This window comes from Saimiri boliviensis, chromosome 17 (assembly GCF_048565385.1).
Source record: "Saimiri boliviensis isolate mSaiBol1 chromosome 17, mSaiBol1.pri, whole genome shotgun sequence".
NCBI lineage: Eukaryota > Metazoa > Chordata > Mammalia > Primates > Cebidae > Saimiri > Saimiri boliviensis.
The window spans coordinates 1,726,618-1,748,442 of NC_133465.1; the positions used below are offsets into that span (position 1 = coordinate 1,726,618).

A 21,825-nucleotide genomic window follows, 5' to 3' on the forward strand; every position below is an offset into this window, starting at 1 on the left:
TTCTTCATTATGGAGATACTCTTTATGTTTTGGTAAACTTTCTGTTTGTAGTGCTTCTTTCAGAAGGTCTTGTAAAGCAGGCCTGGTGGTGATGAAATCTCTGAGTGCTTGTTTGTTAGTGAAAAATTTTATTTTTCCTTCATTTATGAAGCTTAGTTTGGCTGAATATCAGATTCTGGGTTGAAAGTTCTTTTCTTTGAGGATATTGAATATTGGCTCCCACTCTCTTCTGGCTTGTAGGGTTTCTGCTGAGAGATCTGCTGTAAGTGTGATGGGCTTCCCTTTATGGGTAACCTGACCTGTCTCTCTAGCTGCCCTCAGAATTTTCTCCTTTATTTCAACCCTGGTGAATCTAACGATTATGTGTCTTGGGTTTGCTCTACTTGAGGAATATCTTTGTGGTGTTCTCTGTATTACCTGCAGTTGCGTATTTTCCTGCCTCACTAGGTCAGGAAGGTTTTCCTGAATAATATCCTGAAGAATATTTTCCAGCTTGGATTCATTCTCTTCATGACATTCAGGTACACCTATCAGACGTAAATTAGGTCTTTTCACATAGTCCCATATTTCTTGGAGACTTTGCTCATTCCTTTTTACTCTTTCTTCTCTAATCTTGTCTTCTCGTTTTATTTCATTGAGTTGGTCTTCGACCTCTGATATCCTTTCTTCTGCTTGATCAATTCGACTGTTAAAACCTGTGCATACTTCATGAAGTTCTCATATTCTTCAGTTCCATTAATTCACTTATTTTCGTTTCTAAATTGTCTATTCTCATTAGCATTTCGTCAAACCTTTTTTCAAAGTTCTTAGTCTCTTTACATTGGGTTAGAACATGTTCTTTTAGCTCACAAAAGTTCCTTATTATCCACCTTCCGAAGCCTAAATCTGTTAATGGAATGCACTGGTTCTCCATCAGGCCTTGTTCCCTTGATGATGAGGAACTGTGATCCCCTGTAGAAGGAGAGGCATTCTGATTCTGGATATTCTCAACCTTGTTCTGCTGGTTTCTTCCCATCATTGTGAGTTTATCCACCTGTTGCCTTTGTGATTGCCAACTTTCAAAGTAGGTCTCTGAGTGGACGTCCAACTTGTTGATTCCCAGCACCAAAATCTGAGCAACCCACTGCACCGGCTAAAGCAGCAGCATTAAAGATTCGTGGTGCTTTTCTGCTCGGGAATCTCTGGTCTGGCTTCCCTCTTGAATCCCTTTTTCAATCAGGTACATGGGTGACTCTGCCTTCCTGGAGCTCCAAACGTTGATCCAAAGGGGACCCAGTCCCGTTTACTCTGCACCCAGAGCTGCCCCGCCGAAGCGCCGGCAAAACCGCCACGCTGGCCACGAGAGTCGCGCTGGTGACCCCTGGGCTCCTCCGCTGGGAATCTCCTAGTCCGTGGGCAACAAAAATTCATCTGAAAGTGTGGCGTCCTCTCTTTCTATGCGCTTTCCCTGGGAGCTACGATCCTTGAGCTGCTAGTGATCAGCCATCTTGGATCTCTCCAACTAGCGCTGTCCTTCCCAGCGTCATTATTAGCAAGAGTCCTCCATGGTCCAGGCAGCCCAGCTTGCCCTCCTCCCCCACTGCCTTATTACCTGCTTTCATGCTTGGCTCAGCTCTTCTTTCTGCCTGAAATGTTCTCTGGCTTCTCCTTGATGTCAAAATTCTATCTACTTTTCAAGGACCCTGAGCCCCCACAAAAGTTTGTTGGTTCCCCTATTACTGCTGACATTTGCTTCTATTTATTCATTGTGCCAGGGGGTTACATATACTATCTGGCCTGTCAATTTCTACACTGTCCTTTTTACAGATAAGGAAGCTGAAGTTCAGAGTGTCAGCTTACCCAAGGTCACATCTAAAAAGCAGCAGAGACAGGTTTCAACCCAGATCAGGCTGACTCCAAGCCCCACCCTGTTCCCCATGGCTACTGCCTCTTGGCAAGCCCAGAAAGCCAGGCAGAGCTGCATTTGAATCTCAACCTGATCTGAGCAAGAGCAAGCTCTGTGCAACTCCAACAGTTCAAGCATCAGTTGAGAAAACTAAAAAGAGTAATAATAAGACTGTCTCATGGGCAGTTATGAGGAGCAAATGAGATGCTTTGTGTGAAGCAATCAGCACAGTGCGATCGTGAAGCCAGTTGCGCTCTGTCTAGCAATAGAGGTAAGTGTGTCCATGTGTGTCTCTCAGTCTGGATAACCAACTCCCTTAGAGCAGGAAGTGAATCTGGTTGTTCCAGCTGTGCCAGACACTGACCGCATGCCCAGCGCAGAGCAGATGCTCCATAAGCGTTTGCTGCATTGACTCAGCAGTCCTTCATGACTCTTCACCCCCAAGCCTGCGAACAGGGCATAGTCATCCTTTAGTGGGAGGCTGAGCGGTAACTCTCATGCCCAAGGCACAAGTCATGGACAGCACTCCCGACCAGACGCAGTAGGCTGAGCAGAGGCAGAGTTCACCTCACTCCTGCTCTGCAACAAGGACCTCTAGAATTGGAGAAGAGACATCGGTGGAGAGAAACGGGAAAACATCAAGTGGACAGAGGCTCTTGACACACGGGCCAAGCTCTTTCCTGGAACCCTTACATTCGAGGAAGGAAAAAGCCTTTGCCTCACTGGAGCATGGCATTGGGAGCGAAAACTGGAGTGTCTTGTGTCTTCCTCTTAGTCCTGGTCCCTGTTCCTGGGCTGTGCTTTGTGCTGATCTTGTCATTATATAAACCCAGTGTCCTGGAGAAAACATGGGGCTCTAGATGCAGAAGTCTCAGATGGTGATTCTGGCACCGTTGGGGGTCATTTTTCCTCTGAGCCTCAGTTTCCTCATCTGTGAAATATGGATAGTGATGCCTGCCTTGCTTTTTTTTTGCAGGACTCTCTTGAAAATCAAATGAAAGAGGAAAGCTCTTTGCACACCATAAAACACTGCACGATAGCATAGTGCTGTGTGTGCCAGGTATCCCCTTTGACAGGAAAGACTTGGCTCTCTCTCGCCCTCTACTCTCTCTCTCTCTCCCCTTTCTCCCTCTCTCTCTCCCTCTCTAAAGCAATCACAAGATTTCTCTGTGTGCTGAGACTTTTTAGGGTGCTTCTGTGCATGCCCCCATCTGTTTCAGGGCTTGGAAGGTGTCAAAGTGCCAGAAATGAGGCACTTAACATGGGATCCGAAGGTCCTCCGTGCAGGTCTGGAGTTCTGCTCCTTAACCCTTTGTGGGTCCTTGGGCCAATGGAGCTTCCATGTCTTCATCATTAAAGCGAGGTTGGAGGATATTGCCTACTTCATAGGTCTGTGAGGAAGAAAAGGGGGCAATGTAGCTAGGGTACCTCAATAACACTTATTTAAATATTAATCTGAAAACAGGTCCCAGAAAAGTCTAGTACAGATTATTGCTTTTTTTTCCTAAACACCATAGCTTAGCCCATTATCATTTATTCAAGAAACATTTACGGAACACCTACTGTGTGCCGGGCCCACCATTTACCCAATAAACAGTCACAGGGCATCTTCTCTGTGCTGGGCCCACAGCCAATTTCATTTTTCATGGATGTTGTGAAAAAAGAAAGAGGAGTAGATGGTTGCTCTGGAGCGAAGGCTCTTTATGGTAGGTGTAGTATTTATTAGTTTAATATCATACTAGGTTGCCAGTTTTTAATTTAATCTTTCACAAGCTACTGGGAATACCCTATTTCTAAAAAATGACCCAGCAGAAGGATGCGGGTTGTTGAATCAAAATGAGAGGGAAATCTTCTTTACCTTTAGGAGTTTTCCTGGCAATGATCATCTAATAGAAGCATGTCTGGGGGAAAAAAAGCTCTGAGCCAAAAGGGGTTTCTAGAAAGGAAGCTGATGGCCGTGACTGGTGGGATCTGGGATCTTCCCGTGTACTGCTCTCCAGAGTGCTCCGTGCAGAGCAGACACTCAGTGGGATTAGTGAACTCGGACCAGAAGCGTTGCATTTTGAAGGGAGGGAGGGAGGACATGAGGGGTCCTCTGAGCTGTGTGCTGCACTCGATGTGTTCCCAGCATGTGCCAACCCCACACAACTTGTTTTTCTGTGTAACTTTATTTAATTCTTCCAACAACCTTATAAGGTATGAATTCCATTATTATCACCGTTTACCGCTGGTGACAACATAAGGCTGAAAGAAATGTATTCACTTGCCCAAAGTTATGCCCACACACTCCCAGAAAGCAGGTGGCCCATCTGACCCCAAAACTGATGATTCTCCCAGGGTCCTGCTCCGCATCTCTTGGAAAAGTAATTTATTCTCTCTGAATCTGCTTCCTTATCCCAAAGAGGAAGAAGTAAAGGGGGAAGACTCTGAGGTCCCTTTTGGATCTGTGGACTTCTAGTGGCATACGTGCTTTATCCGGGGGTTGACACACTGTGACACATGGGCCAAACGCAGCCAGCTAATTGTTTTTGTAAATAAAGTTTTACTGGAACACAGCCACACATATTCATTTATGTATAGTCGATAAGAGCAGAGTTGAGTAGTTGTAACAGAAACCATCTGGTGCAGGAAGCATAAAATATTTACTATTTTGCCCTTTATAGAAAAAGTTTGCTGACTCCTGGAATATACTAAGCTATAGACTTTAACGATGATGAACTATAATGATGAATAGGACAAATTCTGGAGAACCGAACAGCAACTATAAACCGTTGGGGGAGGTAAGATGATTTACACTGTTTACATTTTATACTTGGAGTTATTTAATTTACTTTATACTAAGTTGTAACTTGCACATGGCAACATGCACAAATCCCACATGTATACGCTGGTGATGGATCCACCACCCCAATCAAAATGTAGAACCTTTTCTAGCACGCCAGAAACCTCTAGCACCATGGATTCACTTTCCCACTTTTTAACTTTAGATAAATGGAATCACACAGTACATACTCTTTTGTGTCTGGTAAAAGTAGTTATTTATTTAGAGAATTGGGTCTCACTGTGTCACTAAGGCTGAAGTGCAGTGACACAATCATAGTTCAACGGAACCTCAGACTCCTGGGCTCAAGCAATGCTCCTGAGTAGCCAGGACCATAGGCACACACCACCATGCCTGGATAATATTTTTATTTTTTTATTTTTGTAGAGACGGGGTCGGCCAAGGCTGATCTTGAACTTCTGGGCTCAAGCTATCCTCCCACCTCAGCCTCCCAAAGCACTGGGATTAGAGGTGTGAGCCACAACACCTGGCCAGTATTTATGTTTAACAGCACTGTCCAGAGGCAATCACATGTTCATTTACTCCGCAAGTATTTTCCTGAGCCTCTACCACGCCTCCACACCTCTCCAGGCACTGAGGAATAAGACACGAGAAGATGCCTGCCCCTCATGGGGCTTGCTCTCTGTGGCGTATTTTTTTTTTTTTTCATGGCTAGTCAAGGCTTCATGTGCACTACTACAGAGAGGTCTGGCCTGAGCTCCTGGCCCATCGGCCCCAAAGGCCTGCAAGTAGACACCCTAATCACGTAAGACCTTTTAGGAATTTCAAATCACAAAAAAGTTGGAGAACTTGAATGGTCATCGGAGCCAACTGGCCATTTTTCACAGGTAGAATCAGAGACCCAGAGAAGGTGTTCACCAAAACATTAGGGGGAGGTGAATCACCCAGAAAGGGGTGTTGTAGCCAGAAGAAGAACCTCAGGCTCTTTCTGGAGCCTGAAGTCTAGAACAGGCGTCCCCAAACTATGGCCCAGGGGCCGCATGCGGCCCCATGAGGCCATTTCTCCGCCCCCCCCCCCCCCGCCGCACTTCAGGAAGGGGCACCTCTTTCACTGGTGGTCAGTGAGAGGAGCACAGTGTGTGGCGGTGAACTGGCCCCCTGTGGAAAAAGTTTGGGGACGCCTGGTCTAGAATGTTCTCCAGGCTGCCACACCCCTCTCTAAGAAGAAGGCCCCTGACCTCCTGCAGACCAGGTTAGGGTGGTATTTATGTTTTTCTCTAAAGAAGATTTCATTTTGAGGCCTTCTAGATACTCTGTGAACCAATGAGAAAGCCTGGGAGAGTGGAGTGGTGGGGGTGGAAATGACCAGACTCTCTCTTCTGTAAACAAAGAAGTGCAACTGTAAGAAGCAGGGGACAGACTTCATGCACAAATCAGAAAAGAAATACCTCTCGTGCTGCTAAGTTCCAGGGGAAATGAGTTCACAGGAGCCACATTTGCCGATTTGTGGAATGGGGAGCACAGTGCTCAGAACGCCTTCAGAGAATGACGAATTAACTGGATTTCAACTTATTTTACACCGGGGATTGCACCTCCCATTAAAAAAGCCCTTGGGATTTGAACTGCAAATTTATCTAGTCCGAGTAGATGAAACTAACCTGGTCTCTTCCAATTCAGTAGCTCTTAAAAACATGCTGGGATTATCAAAGCTTCAAGACATTCGTCGCCTCCGTTCTCAGTATGTTTTCAAGACGCGCCTCTTCTTTCTACATACGTGAGAGCCCACCTTAGTCTAGGAACCTGTAGTTGCTAACTCATCTGATCGTCACACAAGCACAGGAGAGTGTTATTATCATTTTACACAAGAGGAAACTAAGGATCAGAAAGATGATGGGACATGCCCAAAGTGGCATAGCAGGTTAGGCAGAGCTCAGGTTCAAGTTTCGTTCTGTTCGACTACTCCAAAGCCTGCCCTCTGCTCTCTGCTGGGTATCCTCTACCTCTTCCCCAAAGAATCCCCCCTTCAACTTCTCATCTCCTAAAGCAATGACAGCTGGAGACCTTCCTCTTTCATCCTAAAGCCCTGCTCAAAAGTTCTGAGCCTCAATCTCAACTCCTCTATTAATTTGCTAAAGTGGCTACAAGAAACCCGAGACTCTCTCATATATTATTTTTCCATCTTGAAAATGGAGTTACTATATCAGTCCATTACCACTTTATTCTATGTGAAGCAGAAACAGATGTTATTTCAGCCCTACTCCATCTTCTTCTATTTGAGGGAAGTTTAACTGAAGAGTGTTTTAAGAAAGCTCACTTAGCATTTACGGCCGCATTCTGAAGGTCTATCGGCTGTTCCACTTTACACATCTCTTTTTAAATTCCCATATGAAGGGACTGGTGAATCTGTTTGAAGATCTATAGTTCAGAACAATCACTTGAGCACTTACATTGCACCAAGTGGCATATTACAGGGTAGGTCTAGGAAGGAGGATTACAGGAAGTTCCTGGATATAAATGACCAGATTACCTGGAAAACGTAGCTGGACACTCATAGGAAGTTTTTCCTAACTGCTGAGTGAAATTTCCTGCACATTCACGTAGTTAGCTGGGGTTTGGGGAAGAATGGGTTTGCTGACACCCGAATTTTGAGAGAGACTGAGGCTTGGGAGTCAGATGGGGCACACAGCAGCTGGAACTGCCACTCAAAGTGTTGTTGTTATAACAGAAGTGATTGCGGTTTTTAAAGTGGGTTTTCCCAGCTTAACACAGTAACTGATCTTCATTACACTTGCTCTATTCTGAGAGCAAGTGAGACACAGAAAAAGAGATTGCTCTCCAGGGACATTTACTCTGAACACTTCATTACCCTTCTTGAGGCAAGCTGGGTAGGCAGAGGATGTTCTTCCATTGGGAGAATTATGAGAGGCAAAGATCTGTCACCTATCACAACAAACTAGAAGGAAAGAAGGTGAAAAGAAAAGCCAACATTTTCATGAAGTGATGACTCCATCTGGGACCCTGGGGAGTAACGGGTATCTGGAGGCTGAAGATGGAGGGGTTCCTGAATTTGGGGTTTGCTTGTCTCAGGGAAAGAGGGGCTGAGATCAGTATAAACCTTCCCCAGGCTCCATGCACACAACCACCCCGCTTCTTCTGGCTCCCAACACAAGTAGGCACCTGTAGCAGAGCCTGTATTTAAGAGGCATCCTGGTTCCTTAACAGCCGGACTTGATAAATTACACCATCAGCCCTTGCACACCTAGGAGATTTGATCCTGTCCATAAGCAGATGAAAGCTTCTAGACTCTTCCTCCTCCTGCTCAAATTCCTCTTTATCCCTAATCTAACCTTACTTCCTCCTGGTTATCTTTCAAGGGTGGGAGAGGGAGGAAAATGTGCTTAGAAACTCCTTTGCAATTTTTCTGCTGATTCTGAAACCCTAGTCCCCAAATCCCTCCAACCCCAGCACTGTGTCTCTGATTCGGAAAACCCTACGTTTTCAGAAAAACTCCCATTTTATTACTGGGAACTGGCTTCGTGTCGTCCCAGACCAGGAAGTGTTGAACCGCGTTATTAGACCAAGAGGTCGCACAAGAGGTTTCACTCAATATACACAACCGACCCCCCCGCCCACCTCCAAAAGTATCAGTGGCATCTCCTTTTTGCAGATGAGGAAGCTGAGGCTCCCAGAGGGGAAGCGTTATGCTCTGCCCCAGAAGCTTTAGGTCCGTGTGTGCTGGAAGCAAAGACGCCCCTTCCCCTATACTTCTACAGGTCAGGTCCCAGCCTTGCAGGTTCGGGCGCGCCTCTTGCGCGTGCCCAGGAGGGAAGCAGGTGAAGCTCCGATAGAGCTGCAAGGCCTATGGCTTCCTTCCTGGCCCAGGCCAAGCTGGAAAAAAAACTTCTTTCCCTCAGCGACTCTGTCGACACCTTCTCTACTAGGGAGTGCGAGATTCCCGCCCCTGCTGCAGTGACCGCGTCTGCAGCGCGTTCCCCGCCCCAGGGAACCGCAGATGTTCAGGAACTGCAAATAAACCCGAAATGAGTGGGCCGTGGGGGACACTCGGCTGCAAACGTCCACCCCGCCGCAGGTCAAGCTTTGCCTTCACTGCCTCACCATGCTAGTGCCTCACCATCCGGCCTCACCATCCTCTCCCAAGGCGGAGGCGCCTTGACATCCGGGTTTAAACCCGAGAGCGAGGCCCAGGCGTCCGGCTCCCCAGGTGTGTCGCCAGGCCGGGCGCCGGTGCAGCTCGGCTGCTGGGCGAGCCCCACTCCGGCTACTCCCTCTGCCCATCAATTAGTCGGTGTCTCCTTCCAAGGGTCCTCCCGGCCTCCTTCGCCCTCGCCTACGCTCTCCCGCGGGCAGGGGCCTGCAGAGCCAGTAACTAAGGCGGAAATGAATGCAGCCCCTCCGGGGCGCGCTCACCCCGCTGAAGGCCACCTCACCTCCCCTCTGGCCTCGGCGCCCCTTCTCAGGTGGTCAGTTTCTCTTCCGCCCTGCGGGCTCTCCTGGCCCACCGTCGGCGTCGGCCGGGATGCATCCAGGGTCTCTACTCTTCGCTTTCTCCTGCGTCCCCTTCTTCTACGAGCACCCCAGCTTCCTCCGTCTCTCACCTGAACCCCGAAGCGTAGTATCTTCACTCTGGACTAAAGCAGAACTGAGAACCGGTGGAAAAGCCCGGCGCCTAGGCTGCAAGGCGCTGGCTTAACAAGTCCAAAGGTTAGCTGTAGTTTGGCTGATAAGCAGAACCAGTAAAAGAAGGTCTCCAGCCCCCCCCCCCCCAACCCCCCGAGTGAGTATAATGGACCCTGGTAAAGCCCCGCTCCCGGCCCGGGTCTCCGGCTCTCCCTCTCTCCGGGTTTCCCCCTCCCCACCATCATTTGCATCCAGCCGAAAGCTGGGCCCTTCCCACTAATTTGCATATCTTATATGGCCTAATGGTGGCGATCATGGCAAGTTAGAAGTTTTCTGACTCCTCTCGGAGGAGACTCCGGGACCCTGGGGAGTAACAGGTGTCTGGAGGCTGAAGGGTGGAGGGGTTCCAGGATTTGGGGTTTGCTTGTGAAATTCCCCTCCACCCTCCTCTCTTGCACCCACCCACCTCCTCACCCCCTTCTTTTTCCGTCCTTGGAAAATGGTGTCCAAGCTCACGTCGCTCCAGCAAGAACTCCTGAGCGCCCTGCTGAGCTCCGGGGTCACCAAGGAGGTGCTGGTCCAGGCCTTGGAGGAGTTGCTGCCATCCCCGAACTTCGGGGTGAAGCTGGAGACGCTGCCCCTGTCCCCCGGCAGCGGGGCCGAGCCCGACACCAAGCCGGTCTTCCACACGCTCACCAACGGCCACGCCAAGGGCCGCTTGTCCGGCGACGAGGGCTCCGAGGACGGCGACGACTATGACACCCCTCCCATCCTCAAGGAGCTGCAGGCGCTTAACACCGAGGAGGCGGCGGAGCAGCGGGCGGAGGTGGACCGGATGCTCAGGTAGGCGCAGAGCTAGGGGCCGAGGACCCACCCGAACCCCCTGGAGCCCCGGCCCGGGGCCTGAGTGACACTGCGCGGACCACGCTGGCCAAGCCCGTTTCCCACCAGAGAAGCCCCCCGGGGGACGCTCTGCTTCTCTCCCGACACCTGGACCCTTCCCAACCCCTTAGCCGGACCACCCTGCGGCGCACCCGGCTTCTTCTCCCCAGGCCCAGGCCAGAGTCGGGGACCCAAGGGCTTTCCCCGCGGGGCTGGGGCTCGCCCGGGGAGAACTGGAGCTGCGGAGCCCTTTGCCGGGAGGTTTGCCCGCGTGGCTGAAGGGTGCGAGTGGGTGCAGTGAAACCTGCCGTGACTTCCCGAGAGCCGAGGCTCGCGCCGCTACCGGCCCCAGGCCGCGCACTTCCCTGCTCGCTGCCCCGGGTCTAGAAAGCCGCAAGCCGGCCTGGGACGCATTGACCTGCGTGGCGACCTGCAGTTCTTTGCCTAGAGACAGGCGGCATCCGGGGCTGGGATCTGGGAGGCGAGTTTCTGCTGTGCACGCTTGTTAGCAGCGCCCATGCAAGGCCCGGAATTGCCCGGGATCCCCAACGCGGGTTTACATTTGCAAAGGGAATGTTGGCTGTAGGGTCGGGGTGGACCCGCGCGGGGCAGAAGAAAGCAAGCGGGGTGGTGCGGGGGCGAACCCGTCTCGGACTTCAGTTCGCAGAGGATTTGGTCTCCGTCTGAGAAAGGAGGGCGTTTCCGGACCTTGCTGCCCACCCCCAGCCTCTCCCCGGGAGGTCAGGCCGGCTGGTGATCTATCCCTGGGGCCGGGATCGTTTGTGGGTCCTCCCCGACCGCCCTAGGCTTTGACAGCTGGTTACTAATTATCTAAGGAGCCGAGCGGTTCCCTGAGAACGCACGTCGCTCCCGGGCCACTCCGCTTTAGGACGGAGACCATCGTGTGGCCTCGAACACTGAAGCGCCGCGATTTCGAGCCTGAGCCTCGGCCGCACGCCTGCAGCGGCAGTTCGGGGTGGGATCTGACCTTGCATTTGAATTTGCGATCCAAGGGTCTGGCGTTTTGCCCTCTAGCCAAAACAATCAGGGGAACTTGTAGATTTTTTTCCCCAAAAAACATACTTTGCGGTAATTTCTAGGTTTGAGGTTTCTCCCTTGCCGCTCTCCCGCCCGGAGGCGATTTCTCCCCCACCGGGAGAGAACTCCTGCCAGAGAGCTCCGCGACGCGGGAAGGTGCGAGTCGCGGAGGCTAAGAGGGGTCGAGCGAGTGGCCCCTAGGAGCGGCTGGGGCGCCAAGGCGGCCGGGAGGTCGATGCCGGCTCCCACCGCCGGCCACTGGGGGCCACAGGGCCTAGGCCCTCCCGCCCAGCCGCCGGCGCCCGCTTTCTCGCCCGGCGCTGGAAGTACCCAGGGCGCACCTCCGCACCGGGCCCCGCGCCGGGCTGGACGCAGTTGAGACGTAACATAAACTGCAGCACGTGGAGTTGGGGTGTTATTAATTTATTTCTATAAATCATCAACAGAAAGATACACAAAGAGTCGTGATTAGGTTGAAAAGAGAGGCGGGTTATTCATTGGTGAAGTTGTAAACGCGGCTTAGAGGGGGAAGGAAATCAAAACCCGGGCGCGGGGCTGCTGGCCGCTCCCAGCTTGCACCCAGCCCGGCGCCCAGTGCCGCCCCGCTTTCCTGCCGCCCCGGCGCCTGACCCGGGCTCTTCGAGAGCCTGAGCGGTCCACGGAGCCCCGGGGTCACCGACACCCTCAGGCCGGGCCGGCGGAGAGCCAGGCTGGGCCCAGGGTCCTCACACCCCAGCCCCCCTCTTCCCTCCCTAGAGCTCCGGGCTCCAGCAGGGCAAGGAGGAGGGCTTGGGGAGCCGGAGACCCTTGCCGAGTTGGAGACGCGGCACCGACCTGGAGGCTTTTTTCTCCCGTCCCAAGCGGGTGCCGCCTTTCCTCCCCCGCTCCCGGGAGCGCCGGACTTTAAATTAAAGTCATTTTTCAAGAAATCGCTAGCGGTTCCCAGGTCACGGCACAGTGGGCTCCCAGCCCCGAGCACACGCACTCCCTTGTTTTGCCCACCGCGTTCCCTTAAGACGAACAGCAAAGAGAAAGCCAAGTCGCGTTTGGAGTTCGCGGAGTTCTCGTAAACGTCCAGGAAGGGAAAGGCGGGGAAGGACGGTCGGGGCTGCGCGCTCCCCGGCCCCGGGCTCCGGGCGCGATCTGGCTTTGCTTGCGGCCTCGAGGCGGGCGCACCGGGGGCGTCTGGAAAGCGGGCTGCGTTCTGCGAAGCCGAAGTTGGGGCTCCTTAACGCACGCGCCGCGGACTGCACCGGGGTCCAGGCTTCTCTGCTCCAGGGAGGCAAAGTCATTGTTTGAGGAGGAGCGAGCGGGACGGACCCTGCGGGCGCGGCGGCCGGCGTTTGACACCTGCGCTCGGGACCCAGTGGCCGCCGGGGCTCCTCGGAACCCGTGCCTTTCTCCCTGTTAGGGACTCCTGAGCCTGAGCTGTGGTTTTCAAATAAAAAAAATAACCCGCTCTCCCGACTCTTCCCAGTGAACACAAGTGAATTCCGGGGTCTGAGAGCTGTAAAGGTATAACTGCGCCATCTTACTCCCCACTCTCTTTTAAGTCGGGCTTGAAGATTTTACCATCATTTATAAGGCTTTCCTGGGATTTTTTTTTTGTTTTTCCCCTTCCCGATTGTTGAGTTAATTCACTATTTCCACAGAACCGTTCCCACTTAGGACAGTGCCCTATTTTTCTAGGTTTCTTAGGCACACAACATGAGCACAGGTAAAGGCATTTAAACAAAAGAAAAATCGCCGAAGAATTTGCTAAAGCAATATTAACTTTTAAAATGCATTTTTCCCCCTAAGGTTCGAAGTTTCTTGCTCTTAACGGTTGAAAGTGTTTTCCACCCTAAAAATATCTGTGGAAATATTCACCAGAAATAAGCTTTTAAATGATCTGTGATGTTTACATGGATATGTCTAAAACGTTTATTACACTGTCTTCCAATTAATGTGAATTCTCCACTTTGTAAACTGTAACTCGTTTTCTCATTTTTTGATCTTGTTGCTACTTCCTTATATTGTGTACTTGGAAAGTACCTTTATAAATAGTTCAGAAATCCGTTCTTATATATAATTAATATAAAAAGTTTGCATTTCTCAAAAGCATCTCTATCAAAGCCTGTGTTCTCACGAATTTAATATCAAAGGCTTGTTAAAATAATCACAGCTACCCAAATGCTTACAAAGTATGTTCAATTACTGGATTTTTCTTCATTAAACAAAATTAATTTCATTTGAAATATTAAAGGCACTATTTGGAAATAATATTGGTTATTACACTGCAATGCTATCTCTATTTCAGCCTTTACATCGGTTTTTTGTTGTTGTTTCACCTGAAACTAGTTTTCTCTTCATTTTTTTTTTTTAATGTTCTATCAGGCTAATACATACATCAGCATACAGTAATGGGGTGCTGGCTTTTGTAAGTTAAATATGTACCTGCACTAAATAAATGGCAAATGTGTACATATTGCTTCTTTAGTAGTTCTGTGTTGCACACTATTTTCTTAATTTCTACTTTTAAATTATCTTTTCAAAGTACGGGTTCAATAAGCAAGAAAAGATATTAGCAAAGTTGAAACCATTCTAGACAAATAAAATTCAAAGGTGCTAAAACCAGCAATTTGCACAGCTGTGTTTATGAGAAATGAAAACTCTAACCATGTTCTTATCCCGTGCTTGAAATTTGTGAGAAACCCGATAATACAGGAAAACAGGCATCTGAAATTGTTAATATCGGAAATTGAAATTATTTGTCCCCATGAGCCCATTAGATTTTATTTGGGAGGTGAGGCTGTGGATTTTTTTTTTTTTTTTAACTTTGCTTGCCTCACCTCAGTGTGTGATCTTCTAGTCCCAAGGAGGTATGACATCGTACTTTGGAAAACTTTTCTAAAACTCTGAAAACTACCTACTATTTGGCTGAGAGACCCTCCTTGCTTCTCAGAAGGTGAACACACACATTTTACCTCTGTTTTATCAGAAGGAAAATAATGTAGGAGAGGTTGAAGCTAAAATTGGGCAAATTCAGAAACTGATGCGATCCCACTTCATTGTAGAATCAGTGAGTCCAGCCCCAAGCTAATGGCATCCCCACTTTCCTGAGGGCCTCCTGCCTTTTAAGTCTCCTACATTCCGGGAAAATGAAAGAAAGCAAAATAAAACGGCCGGGCGTGGTGGCTCACGTCTGTAATCCCAGCACTTTGGGAGGCCAAGGCAGGTGGATCACCTTAGGAGTTTGATACCAGCCTGGCCAACATGGTGAAATCCCATCTCTACTAAAAATACAAAAATTAGCCAGGTGTGTTGATGGGTGCCTGGGAGCTACTTGAGCGGTTAAGCCAAGAGAATTTGCTTGAACCCGGGAGGCAGAGGTTGCAGTGAGCTGAGATCATGCTGTTGCACTCCAGCCAGGGTGACAAGAGCAAAACTCTGCCTCAAAATAAATAAACAAATAAATAAACAAATAAATAAACAAACAAACTGCCTTTCTTTTTTTATTATTATTAAAAATTTTACTTTTTCCTTTTATTCTTTAAAAGACATCTACCAGTAAGAGCCTTTCTTTTTGCTTAATAAGAGAGAGTGGTGATGGTGCTTTTTTATTCCTGAAGATGGAAAGTCTTTTCCCTGCTAACCTCAGGAGCAAGGGATGAGGTGTACTGCACAGGGGTCATCACCTTCTCTTCTGTTTAGCTTCTATTTGGGCCTAATGTCTAGGCCAAAGTCGTGGCTTAGACAGGTGGAAAATTCAGAGTTTTGCATAGAGTATAGGTAACACCCCCTAGGAAGAGAATATTTCTCCCCTGATGTCTCCCACTAGTACCCTAACCATCTGCTTGTCTGTCTAGTGAGGACCCTTGGAGGGCTGCTAAAATGATCAAGGGCTACATGCAGCAACACAACATCCCCCAGAGGGAGGTGGTCGATGTCACCGGCCTGAACCAGTCACATCTCTCCCAGCATCTCAACAAGGGCACCCCTATGAAGACCCAGAAGCGTGCCGCCCTGTACACTTGGTACGTCAGGAAGCAACGAGAGATCCTCCGACGTAAGTGTTTTCATTTTGCCTCTGCCTCAACCTGAAGTGACCTTTGCCCTCTCACCCCATGGGCTGCCTCAGTTTCCCTTTTATCAACAAGGCCTTGTGAGCACTTGGCAGATATAAGGAAGCTGGCAGGTAGATTGGTGATTGCTGTACGATGGATTGGCTTCTGTCATATTCTTCAGTCACAGTCCCTTGCTACCCAGCCGGTTGCTCTGAGGAGCCCGTCAGTGTATGCAGTGTACTTGAAACCGAGTAGTTGACAGAGTGTCATTTCTTCCCCCAGAGAAAGCCGAGCATCTCCCGTTTGATACATGACCATCGGTCAATTTCCAAAGAAAACATTTTGTTGCAGTCAGTAATATTGATGACTATTACTGCTAATTTCCTCCTCTCTGGAAAAAGTATAAACGATAGAAGGCATTTATATAGAGAGATATATTCAGAACTTTACCCTGTTCTTGGGGGATAGTGGGAGGGACTGAGTCCTGAGGCAATTTAAGGTGCTTACTCACATTTACCAAAATTGGTATAGTGTGAAAACCTCAGCTGGTGGCCCTTCTCATGAAGACGCTACTTCTGGCTAAGGCAGGGCACAGGAAAAGTGTCTGCATTTGGAACTCTGGTGCATCAATTCTTGTCATTCCCATTTCCATCCCAAAGTTTTTTTTCTGTGCCAAGATTTCTTCTACCCAATAATTCTGAAAGCTTTTGGTTTTGAAGTAAGTCTAGGGAAGTGTGAACTGCATTAGAATCACAAGAGTAGGAATGACATACTGTCTGTATTTGAGGAAAGTATTCTTTGACATTACACTTTCATTACTTTGATCCAGTCCTTTTCCTAAGAAAATTTTGTATCCGTTTTGACTCTCCCCACACACTATCCTCTGGCTCTATCTAGGCTTCTCTGTCTTCATCAGGACGTCAGTTTCCACCACTTTCGGGGTTGGCCTTTTTCTCTGGTTTCTTGAAATTGCTCTTGTTTTCTGTTACATATTGCTCTGAAGTGATTGTTTCAGTATTGATCGTCTCAATGTCTCTGGGATGGTGAAAGGAAGGGTTTTAGGTGTTCATTTCACATTGTGGTGTTTGTGGTTTTGTTGGGAGCATTACATGAATAGATTAGAAGAAGCAATGTGGGGGCTGTTTGCTGCTTACCAGGGGAGACTTTTCCAAGTATGGGTTGCCCTCCCCCACCCCACCCCACCCCCACCCCCGATCCTTGGTGACTAGCTCTTTAAGAATTTGTGTTCCTGACATGAAGCAACTCTCTGTAGTTCCTGGAAAGCCTCAAAAAATTCTCAGGAGCCACCGTCTCCGAAGACCCAGCAACCCTTGTGCCCTGCCTAATTGAAGCTTTATGCTGCATCTCCAGTCTGAGCTGCCTCTCTTATGTTCAATGAGAATTTCTTCAGAAAGGAGAAGGAGGCAGGAAAGGCAGACTGGAAACTTCTAAAAAGACAGAGGTCCAGAAAGTTTCTCAAGATGCTTAGGAAGGGACATTTTACACATACAACAGTCTCTCCAAGAGATTGTTGTTATTGTTATTTTGTTTTAAAGTTACATGAGATATAAAGCTTAAGAAACGTTCCTTCATTCTGTAACTTTTTTTTTTTTTTTTTTTTTTTTGAGACGGAGTCTCGCTCTTGTTACCCAGGCTGGAGTGCAATGGCACGATCTCGGCTCACCGCAACCTCCGCCTCCTGGGTTCAGGCAATTCTCCTGCCTCAGCCTCCGGAGTAGCTGGGATTACAGGCACGCGCCACCATGCCCAGCTAATTTTTTTGCACCATTTGTAGAGACGGGGTTTCACCATGTTGACCAGGATGGTCTCGATCTCTTGACCTCGTGATCCACCCGCCTCGGCCTCCCAAAGTGCTGGGATTACAGGCTCGAGCCACCGCGCCCGGCTCTGTAACTATTATACAAGTGCCTATTATGTGCCAAACCCTGTGCTAAGCTGTGGAATACGTAGATTCTTTTCTCCAGGGACTTACCTGCCATCCAGTGAGGAAGTGGAGATGTTTGAGTAAATGACATTCACTTTCTAAGAGCTATTATAAAGATATACACAAGGGGCAGCAGAGGAATTGCTAAATTGCCTGGAGACATCATGGAAGGCTTCCTAGAAGAGGTGGCATTCAAATCATGTCTTGAAGGATGAATATAAGACATACGAGTATAAGAATTAGGGAGTAAGAGAAATAAAAGAGGGACACAAGTGAATGGAGTGGGGAGAAGGAGGAAGAGAAGGGAGAGAATACAAAATGATACATGATGGCCAGGCACGGTGGCCCACACCTGTCATCCCAGCACTTTGGGAGGTCGAGGAGTGTGGATCACGAGGTCAAGAGATCAAGACCCCCCTGGCCAACACGGTGAAACCCCACCTCCACTAAAAATACAAAAATTAGCTGGACGTGTTGGTGCGTGCCTGTAATCCTAGCTGCTCAGGAGGCTGAGGCAGGAGAATTGCCTGAACCCAGGAGGCGGAGGTTGTCGTAAGCTCAGATCCCGCCACTGCACTCCAGCCTGGGCAACAGTTTTTCCTGAGGGGGAAAAAAAAAATGATAGATGATTACAGATTTCCTTGAAAAACTGAAAATAACAAATGGTAATATTCATGGGGCCCTCTACACACACAGAATCTCTTTGTCCAGGCTGGCCCCCAAGCCTACGAAGCGGCTACCGAAGCCAACTTCTCCAAGGTAATTTTCATGGGCAATGAACATTTCCTTCCCCAACTCCAATTAATCTGAAGGGTAGTACAGGGTGGTGGGTGGTGGCGAGAGGGAGTCTATGTGGGAGCCTAGTTCTTCAAAAATTGGGAGGGGCTGGAGCCAAGCCCCTGAGGTCAGCGGAACGTGAATAGTTCTTTTTTTTTTTTTTTTTTTTGAGACGGAGTTTCGCTCTCGTTACCCAGGCTGGAGTGCAATGGCGCGATCTCGGCTCACCGCAACCTCCGCCTCCTGGGTTCAGGCAATTCTCCTGCCTCAGCCTCCTGAGTAGCTGGGATTACAGGCACGTGCCACCACGCCCAGCTAATTTTTTGTATTTTTAGTAGAGACGGGGTTTCACCATGTTGACCAGGATGGTCTCGATCTCTTGACCTCGTGATCCACCCGCCTCGGCCTCCCAAAGTGCTGGGATTACAGGCTTGAGCCACCGCGCCCGGCACGTGAATAGTTCTGAGCACCCACAGGCAAGCCCACCTGGCTGCTGCTTCCGTAAAGGACAGGTGAGAGACTGAGGCAGCCCCCACACTATGGAGCAGCTGCGAGTGTCTCACACCCACCACACACAAAGCTTCAGGAGTCAGTCTTGTCACCTCCACGCAAGCTGGATCTGAAGGGAGCGTGGGTGCATGGTTTGGGTTTTGTTTTTAGCGAGAGGTGAAACACAGGCTGGTGGTTAGGAGCCTTAAGGCCTGCAGGTTGGGCTCAGGTCCAGGCTCCTGCTGGAAGTCTTTATGACTTTGGGCAAGTCACTTAACCAGTCTGAACCTCAGTTTCTTCATCTGTAAAATGGAGATGGCCGTACTTCTCACATGGAGAGGTTGGAAGAATTAGATTAAGGGATATATTTAGAGGATTTTGCACAGTACCTCACCATAGGCATGGTTAAATAAATGTCACCGTTATTGTGTCTGTTCACATTAAATGAAAAAAAAAAAAAAAAAAAAAAAACTCGTGGCCCTGGGGACGATCCACTCTGGCTTTGCCATTGGTGACTCCACCGGTGTCCTACAGGCCCACAGAGAGGAGAGGAGACACTGTGACAGACCTCACTGAACAGGGACCATCTGCTTCTCCCCCTTCAATTTCCCCACAAGTAACTGCAATTAGAGAACTGCTGTGAAACCAGAAACTAGAGCGGGGCGAAAGCACTTTGAAAAGTACAGTCAGGTGGGGCATGGTGGCTCACGCCTGCAATCCCAGTGCTGTGGGAGGCTGAGGTGGTGAGAAGGCTGCTTAAAGCCAGGAGTCCGAGACCAGCCTGGGCAACATAGCGAGACCCCGTCTCTACAAAAACATATTTTTTAATTTAGGTGTGGTGGCTTGTGCATCTGTAGGCCCAGCTACTTGGGAGGGCGAGAGGATGCCTTGAGGTCAAGGCTGCAGTGAGCCAAGATCGTACTCCTGCATTCCAGCCTGGGTGACAGAGCAAGACCTTGTCTGAAAAAAAGAAAGAGTATCAGGAATTTGGGCCTGATACTCATTGCCATCATCCTGACTAGGGGTAGATATTCTAAAAGACGAGTTAGTGCCCCTAAGCTTTCAGTCAGTTTCATTCTGCAGCTGGGGAATCGAAGTGACGAGGGAATTAAGCAACGTGGCTGGGGCCCCACATGATCCCACCAGCAGTGACTTCCTGCTAGTAAGTTTGGCAGGGACTCTCTCAGGTCTCTAACGGCATTGTTGGGTCACTGAAGACAGAGCCCTAAGGTGGCCTAAGAATCCTCCAAGATGAATGGGCCCAAATCAAAGCCCCCCCCCCCCCCCAGTGACACGGTCAGTCCACAGTTAAACAAAGCCCAACACCACCTGCAGCTGGGATCCCAAGTCCTGGCTGATAGAAATGAGCCTGAGGTAGGTGATAAGTCCCCGGCTGTTGGAGGCATACAGTCTAGAGAAGCACTCGGTGGGGGATTGTAGAGGGGATTCAAACGTTAAGTAATTGTCTGACTTGAACCTTGAGGATTTTGGATCCAGTTGTCCAAAGGAAGAAGGATAGGATGTAAATGATGGGACATCCAGAGCGTATCACAAAGGGAGGTGGCAGCCTTCCACTCTCTATGACCTGCGGGAGTTAATTCCAAGAACTGAGAAAGACATCAAGGCCAGGCGCGGTGGCTCGTGCCCATAATCCCTGCACTTTGGGAGGCCAAGGCAGGTGGATAACCTGAGGTCAGGAGTTCGAATCCAGCCTGGCCAACATGATGAAAGACCGTCTCTACTAAAAATACCAAAAAATAGCCATGGACGGTGACTCACACCTGTCATCCCAGCACTTGGGGAGGCCAAGGAGGGCGGATCACAAGGTCGAGAGATCGAGACCATCCTGGCCAACATGGTGAAACCCTGTCTATACTAAAAATACAAAAATTACTGGGCGTGCTGACACTCACCTATAGTCCCTGTACGTGGGAGGAAAATCACTTGAACCCAGGAGACAGAGGATGTTGCCACTGCACTCCAGCCTGGTGACAGAGCGAGACTCCATCTCAAAAAAAAAAAAAAAAAAAAAAAGACATTAACATCCAGAACATAGGGACCCAGAGCTAGGAAATGAATGTGTTATGTGTCTTTGCTCAGCAAAGTGCTTAGACTCTATTGTTTATTCATCTGTAAAATGGAAATAATCACCCCTGATGAGCCCTGCTTCATGCAGATGTGAAGACAAAGACAGCAAAGCTTTCTTCTTCAGTAATGTAAATATCAAATCTCATTTAAACCATGTAGGATAAGGCACCACCACTGAGCCGAGCTGCTGGCTCTCATTCATTCCACAAAAATCTCCTGAGGGTCACAGTAGGCCTGAACCCAGGGAACTGGACAGGCAGAGGTCATCGTTTCTAGCTAATTAAACACCACTCCCAGACAGGTCCTGTGTTTGTAGTCTTTGAAATTATTTGCAATCTAAAGCACATCTTTTCTTTCCAATACAAAGCTCCAGTTATATTTATTTCAAAGTGTGATCCCAAAGTGCTGGGATTATAAACGTGAGCCCCCGTGCCTGTGTGGTAGTTAACATATAGAAAGAACTCTGTTGAGTCCATGGGGGTCGAGTGGACTGAACAGATCTAACCAATGCTTACTCTGCTGCCAAGTTTCCTTTTGGACCACTGCATGTCTGACAATTGGTAAGGGCCAGATCTCGAGTCTGTGGCTCAGGAAAAGTTTTACCCTGGCCTGTATAGTGGCCAGACACACAATTTTTCACTTCTAAAGTGAAATTCTGAAATTTTTACTTTAGAAGTGAAAATCGTGAAAGTGACTTTTTTTCTAAAAACCTGACTTTATTTTTTTTAATAAGAAAAAGAATAAAGAAGAGGAAGAAAGAGAAAGAGGAAGAGGGAGAGAGGATGGGGGTATTGCTTTATTGCCCGGGCTAGAATGCAGTCTACATATGGGTATGCCTATAATTGTCCTTAATAATGGAGATATAAAAGAAAATGAGGGAAGAGAATAACAAACAAGGAGCCAACCAAGATTTCGTTTAAACTTCTAAGTTGATATGATGTGGTACTGATAAGAGAGTATATTTTGTGTGTTTAAAGTGGAGAGTTCTATAAATGTTAATTACGTTGACTTGTTCCAGATCTGAGTTCAAGTCCTGGATATCGTTGTTAATTTTCTGTCTCATTGATCTGCCTAATATTGATGTTGAAGTCTCCCACTATTATTGTGTGGGAGTCTAAGTCTCTTTATAAGTCTTGTATGTCTGGGTATTCCTGTACTGGGTGCGTATATATTTAGGATCTTTAGCTCTTCTTGTTGTTGCATTGATCCTTTTATCATTATATAATGTCCTTCTTTGCTTCTTTGGATCTTTGTT

The 21,825-nt window shown here is 48.6% G+C and overlaps 1 protein-coding gene and 1 long non-coding RNA gene across 5 annotated transcripts in view; one reads left to right on the top strand and one right to left on the bottom strand.

Moving 5' to 3' along the window:
- LOC141581770 (uncharacterized) overlaps window positions 1-9,515 on the bottom strand; it is a 34,749-nt gene extending 25,234 nt beyond the window's left edge. The window contains exon 1 of the long non-coding RNA XR_012514501.1: window positions 9,116-9,515. This is a non-coding gene — a long non-coding RNA (uncharacterized LOC141581770). The remainder of the gene's footprint in view (window positions 1-9,115) is intronic.
- Window positions 9,516-9,623: 108 nt separating this feature from the next.
- Window positions 9,624-21,825, top strand: part of HNF1B (HNF1 homeobox B) — a 64,815-nt gene continuing 52,613 nt past the window's right edge. For 2 of the 4 annotated variants that reach the window (XM_003929062.4, XM_074388038.1), the window contains exons 1-2: window positions 9,625-10,148; window positions 15,074-15,273. In XM_003929062.4, coding sequence (XP_003929111.1) covers window positions 9,805-10,148; window positions 15,074-15,273 — 544 coding nt within the window. In that variant the 5' untranslated portion in view covers window positions 9,625-9,804. Of the gene's footprint in view, window positions 10,149-15,073; window positions 15,274-21,825 lie in introns of all 4 variants that reach the window. The other 2 variants (XM_039476626.2, XM_003929063.4) reach the window with 2 other exon arrangements.